This window comes from Sorex fumeus, unplaced genomic scaffold, assembly GCF_029834395.1.
Source record: "Sorex fumeus unplaced genomic scaffold, SorFum_2.1 ptg000083l, whole genome shotgun sequence".
NCBI lineage: Eukaryota > Metazoa > Chordata > Mammalia > Eulipotyphla > Soricidae > Sorex > Sorex fumeus.
The window spans coordinates 12,982,383-12,988,382 of NW_026606140.1; the positions used below are offsets into that span (position 1 = coordinate 12,982,383).

The following is a 6,000-nucleotide window of genomic DNA, read 5'->3' on the forward strand; positions in this document are numbered from 1 at the left end:
GCAGGAGGGGTTGATATGGCCCCTTCCTCCCTGGAGTCAACACACATGGTGGCCCCCAGGTGCCCCCCACGGCAGAGCCTCAGGAACGCCCCCCACCCCCGCTCCTCTCCCACCCTCTCCCCCACCACGTGATTCCCTGGCCACACCACCAAAGGGTGGTGGCAGGGCTCCCCCGTGGGAAGGATGTGGGAGGGATGCAAGTGCTGGGGGGATGTGGGGGTCCCAGGAAGTGGGCGCAGCCTAGGAAGAGTCAGCGTGAGGCAGAAAGGCCAGGCAGCAGCTTCAGAACTCTAGAGCCCAGAGAGGAGGAGGGGGAGCTCCTCTCACGCGTGTGGAGTTAAGGGAGATGCACTGACCTGGGCCTGAAAACCAGTCAGACCATCGGAATGGGCAACAGAAACAGTAAGAGGCAGAGTAAGACCACACGTGGGAGTGAGACCAAAACGCAGGGCTCGTTCTTTTAAAACCACTAAGAATTTCAAAACGGGGGAGTCGGGCGAGGGGGGCAGGAGCTACAGCTGGCAGCCTGGCTCACGACGTTTAATCCCTGGCATCCAATACGGTCCCGTCCCGGAGCACTGCCAGAGTGACCCGAGTGCACAGGAAGTCCTGAACACTGCCAGAAAACAAACAAACAAAAAAAGAATTTCGAGATGGGGTCTAGGATGCCTGCCCTGTGTGCGGTCGCCCAGTTCAACACATATGGTTCTCTAAGCCCGCCAGGAACAACCCCTGAGTGCAGAGCCAGGAGTAAGCCCTGGGCATTGCAAGGGGTGAACCCCCCCCCACACACAAAACCAGAACAAAACAAAACAATTTCAAGGTAGCAACCCCTGGGCCTTTGAGCAAACAGAAACCCCCTAGGTCTGGGGCCATGTGCCCAGAGGTCACGTGGCCCTGCTGCTCTCTGCCCGAAGCCCTCCAAAACGCCAGCCCCCTCGCCCCCTTTCCTTACAGGATGACTGGCCCAGGGAGGCTTCTGGGACAGATATCACCATTCACAGGGACCGCTCACTGGCGGAGCACAGGATTCATTCAATCCCCTCAAACAGATCAAACCAAAGCAGAACAAAACGAGACCCTCCGGAAATGCACACCTACGCGGAGCCCTTCGAGCTGCTTTGTTTTCCAGAGCTTTCAGCAGCTGACAATTAGCTGCTCTCGTCTCCCTCTTCTCCATCTGGTGACTTTTGCAGAAGGGCAGCAGTTTGGGGTGGGAGGAGTGAGAAGAGGGGTCCTGCTCACCGCCTTCAACAGTGCCCAGTGCCAGAAGCTGCTTAATGAATCGTGCAGAATGCAGTGACAACCCCGTGGTCTGAGGCAGAACTCTCCAACCCGGAGACAGAGGGCCTAAGCCCCAAGACGTCGCAGGAAAACTCGGAGACTGTCATGAAACGTGCCCGAGGAGAGACCCGCAGAGTCCCAAGGTGAAGGCGCTTCAGAGTCAGAGCAAGGCGGGCAGAGGAGGTGGGGTGGAGGGTCACAGGCGAATTCAGAGACGGCAACTGCGAGTGAGCTTTCTAAAGCCAGGCAGGCCAGTGCTGGAGACCGGAGACAGTACGCAGGGGGGACACACTTGCCTTGCACGCAGCCGATCTCGATTCGGTCCCCGGCACTGCATATGCTCTCCTGAGCACCGCCAGGAGTGATCCCTGAGCACAGAGGCAGGAGTAAGCCCCGCGCCCAAGAGCCCAAACCACCAACCCACCACCACCACTACCCACTCCCAGATAAAGGAAGGCCAATCAGCAAGGAGGACGGGGTGTCACTGCAGAGAGGCTCCCAGAGCTCAGGCCGCTTTGGTCTGCCTCCTTCCACGTCAGCAGGATTCCTTGCTGGTTGCTAAGGAACCAAGGCATCAGCTTCATGTTTGCTGCCAATACAGATGTAGCTATGACGAGTATTGGCATCGAGAGCAATACCTCTTGGCCAAAGCATTAAAAAGTTTTTAACAGCCTAGAAAACCCCAATCTGAACTTGAAGAATGCTTTGAGTGTTCCCAGGGGTCCTGCCAACCGCAGAGGCTCTTTGCCTGGACACTGTGGGAAACAGTTAAGTTCTGCCCCGTATTATTTGAACTCCGCAAACCTAAGGGGCCCCTTCGGCCCTGAGTTAGGCAGAGGTGGGGGAACAAGAATTCAGACAGCAGGTCCTGCCCTCCAAGGAGTTGAGTGACTTGTGCTAAGTCTTAGGAAAGCGGAAATGGAGTGGCTGGGGCCTCCCGCAATACTGACCACTTCATTGGCGCTTTCTGCAAGAGGCCCCTGAAGTTAGAAAATTCTACGCTTCATTTCATGCCTCTCCACCAGACAGGTACCAGTACTCCTGGCAAGTAAGGGCAGGAAGGAGGAGCTCTGAATGAGATCACTCAGTGCTAAGGATATACAATGAGCCTCTCACACGTACCCCAACCCATTGAGCTCTCCTGCTCCTGTGTTGTTCCTCTTTGCTCGTTTTGTTTTTTTTTTTAACACTGTCAGACTTCACTAGTGACTCACTGCTTCTAGAAGTAGGCATGCGGCCAGCATGCGTTTTTGATGAACATATGATCACTGCAACTACTTGAAAAACAGACACAAAAGTGACCGAGTCTTAGAAATACGGCAGCGCAGAACCAGACAGGATATAAAAATCTCTCCAGGGCTCATTTAAAAATTATTAATTTATTAGTAACTATTAACACCCTATTTAGCAAATTATGTTCGCAAACAACTTGCCGGTTGTAGAATTACTCCAAACCGGAAAATGTCTGCTCTGAGCCTAAATGAAATTTGTCATCAAGGTCTGATGTTCTGTCCAGAGGCTGAATCCTGGGTACGCTCCGGGAGATCTTTGGGAAAGCTGTCAAGAGAACTTTTCCTTTTGTCAGAGAAAGAGAAGGTTCCTGTCTTGCGCCAAGTTCTGGAAAGGAATGCGTGCTCCTCCTAAGAAGATCTTCCAAAGGATGTATTCCCCCCCCCCCCACACTTTATTTATAAACTAAAAATGCATGCAGTTAGGCAACACTGGACAAAACAGCCCACGCAGTTCAAATTCCTTTCTGTGTCCTGGTCCTCCCTGGCAGCTCTGGGTGAAGCGTTAGGAATCCCAGGGCCAGGGTGTGGCTCAAAGAAAATTTATCAGACATTGTCAAGTTGGGGGTCTCCAAACTTATCTGCAGGTAGTGCCAAGTTGGGGATCCCCAAACTTATCTGCAAGTAGTGCCAAGTTGGGGGTCCCCAAATTTATCTGCAGACACTGCCAAGTTGGGGGGTCCCCAAATTTATCTGCAGACACTGTCAAGTTGGGGGTTCCCAAATTCATCAGACACTATCAAGTTGGGGGTCCCCAAATTTATCTGCAGACACTGCCAAGTTGGGGCGTCAAAGTCAGCTGGGGGGTTGGGGGGGTTAGACCCGTTCCTCCTCCCGGAGCTCCCGGTGCATGCACGCACGACCCCGCTCTCCTCCCCACTCTGCAGGGGGGCGTGCGCGGGGCGGGGGGCGGGGGGGGAGGGGGAGGGGAGGCGCGCCGAGGGGGCGGGGGCCGGGCCGCCCACTCACCAGGTCGCGGATGAGCTGGTCCACCAGCTGCTCCCCGCCCCCGGGGCCCTCGCGGGCCGGCGGCGAGCGGGAGCGGCTGGCCGCGTCCTGCCTGTCGGCCCGGCCGGCCCTGGCCGCGGGCGGCCGCCCCGCGCCCTCCAGCAGCCCCTGGGCCAGCGCCAGGTACCCGGAGGCCGGCTCGGGCCTCCGCGCGCGCCCGCGCTCCGCAGCCTCGGGCCGCCGCCGCTTCCTCAGCGCCTGCGACTGCGCCAGCTCCTCCTGCCAGCGCCGGCGGAACTCGTCCAGGCCCTGCGCGTCCATCGCGGCCGCCCGCGCCCGCCGCCGCCACGGGACAGTCCGGCCGCCGGAAGTGCCCGGCGCCGCCGCCGGAAGCCGCCGCCGCCGCCGCCTCCGCGCGGGTTCCGGCGGGCAGCGCCGCCCCCGCGAGCCTTTGGTTCCGCCCGCCGGGCTCGGGGCTGCGTCGCGCCTCGCGCCGGCCCCGCTGCGCTGGGGAGGGCGCCCCGTGCCCCGAGCCGAGCGGCCCCCGCGTGGCTTCGGGCAGCGTGGTCGTTGGCTCGCGCGCTTCTCGCCACTGTTGCGAAGAGAAAAAAATTGGCCCGACCCGGCGTCTCCTGTGGTCCCCCACCCCGCCGAGAGTGATTATTATTATTATTACTTTTTGCTTTTGCTTTTCCGGTCACACCCGGCGATGCACAGGTGTTGTTGCTCCTGGTTTTGCACTCAGGAGCCCATGTTGGAAATAGAAAAAAATTGGCCCGACCCGGGGTCTCCTGTGGTCCCCACCCTGCGGGGTGCCGCCGAGAGTGGTTTTTTTTTTTTTTTTTTTTTTTTTTGCTTTTTCAGTCACACCCGGCGATGCACAGGTGTTGTTCTCCTGGTTTTGCACTCAGGAGTTACTCCTGGCGCTGCTCGGGAGACCCTATGGGACGCTGGGCGTCGAACCCGGGTCCGCCGTGTGCAAGGCAAACGCCCTACCCTCTATACTATCGCTCCAGCCCTCGCCCAGAGTGATTTCTGAGTGCAGTCACTGAGCACCGCCCGGGGTGACCCAGATAAGCCACAGCAACAACATAAGCCAAAACAAAGTGCCACAACAACAACAAGGGGGCTTGTTCCATCTCCCCTCCCAGCCCTGAGTATCTCACCCCCTCCGGTTTCTGCCTGGGCTTAAAGCAATCAATCCGGATTTCCCCTGATCCTCACCAGTGAGGTGAATGCCTCTCCCCGCTTTCCTCTCTGGGCAGGTGGCTTTACCTGAGCGCTTTTATTAATAACCTGGTGCACCTCTATCTGCAGTCAATATAAACCTCCCATTTTTTGCATGGCAGCTTGTAAGGCCTTTGCAGCTGTTAGCTCCCGCCTGCGGCTGCAGGGTTCAATAAAGTCATCCACCCCCTTGTTTGTTTTTCTCTTTGACATTTTGCACTGAACTCTTAGCTGCCAGTGGCAGAAAATCCAATATTTAAATCAGTTCCCTCCTCCCCCGCCCCAAATGCCTTCTTGGGATTTGCACTGGAATGTGCTGGGCGAGAGTCTCCATTAGGAAGGTCGGGAAGGGGCCTCTCATATGTCATCTGAATTAAAAAAAAACTGCAGGCAGCTGGAGCAGAAAGATATGGCAGGGATACGGTGCTTTTCCTTGCATGTACTCGCTCCACGCAGGTTCAGTCCCTGGCACCCTATATAGTCCGTCCCCTGAGCTCTGCCAGGAGTGATCATGGGCACAGAGCCAGGGGTAAGCCAGGGGTCTGGTGTGACCCAATTGAAAAGAGCAAAAAGCTAAATGAGGAAAGCGGGCTGCCACTGGAAGATGGGGCCTCAGAAGAGAGAATTCCAGAACTACACGTGTACAGAGCAAAAACAGTCAGACAGTGATGTTCCTCCTTCAAAGTACTTTGTACCAAGGAGAGAAGTCCTTGAGTGCCACTGGTGTGGTCCAGTCTCCCCACAAATAAACAGACAAATGCTCTGGACCTGCTGTTCCTTTCTTAGGGTGTTTGCTCCCCATTCTGACCTGATGAACTCTTACACATTTCACATCTCAACCGCTATCTCACTTCACACCCAACCCCAGGTCCCCTCCACCATCCAAATGGGGGGGGGGGGAAATCCTTCTTAATTCTCCTGCAGTATCCCATACCTCTCATCGGAAGGAAGATCATTAGCAATTGTGTATATGAGAAGCTGTACAGGCTGGCCGCCTTCCCTACTGGACTCTTAGTTTGGAAGCTGGTGGTACGTGTGCAGTGTTCGTCAAATGAAAAGCAACGCTTACTGTAAAAAATATCATCCATTTCCCCTTTATAGATGAAGAAACTGAGTGGAGAATCCCATGGCTGGTAGTTTTTAGACCCAGAAACCTAAGGCTCTTTTTTGATCCAGACCTGACTTGTTGAATATTATACCCAACAGTCTTCATGCCGGAGTCAGTGAGGACCGCTTATGTGACCTCTAGTAA

General features: G+C 56.0%; 1 protein-coding gene across 1 annotated transcript in view; it reads right to left on the minus strand.

Annotated features, from left to right (window-relative positions):
• Window positions 1-3,900, minus strand: part of FBXW8 (F-box and WD repeat domain containing 8) — an 83,365-nt gene extending 79,465 nt beyond the window's left edge. Inside the window, exon 1 of the mRNA XM_056131059.1 lies at window positions 3,543-3,900. Within this exon, the coding sequence (XP_055987034.1) occupies window positions 3,543-3,842 (300 nt within the window). The 5' untranslated portion in view covers window positions 3,843-3,900. The remainder of the gene's footprint in view (window positions 1-3,542) is intronic.
• Between the last annotated feature and the right edge of the window lie 2,100 nt (window positions 3,901-6,000).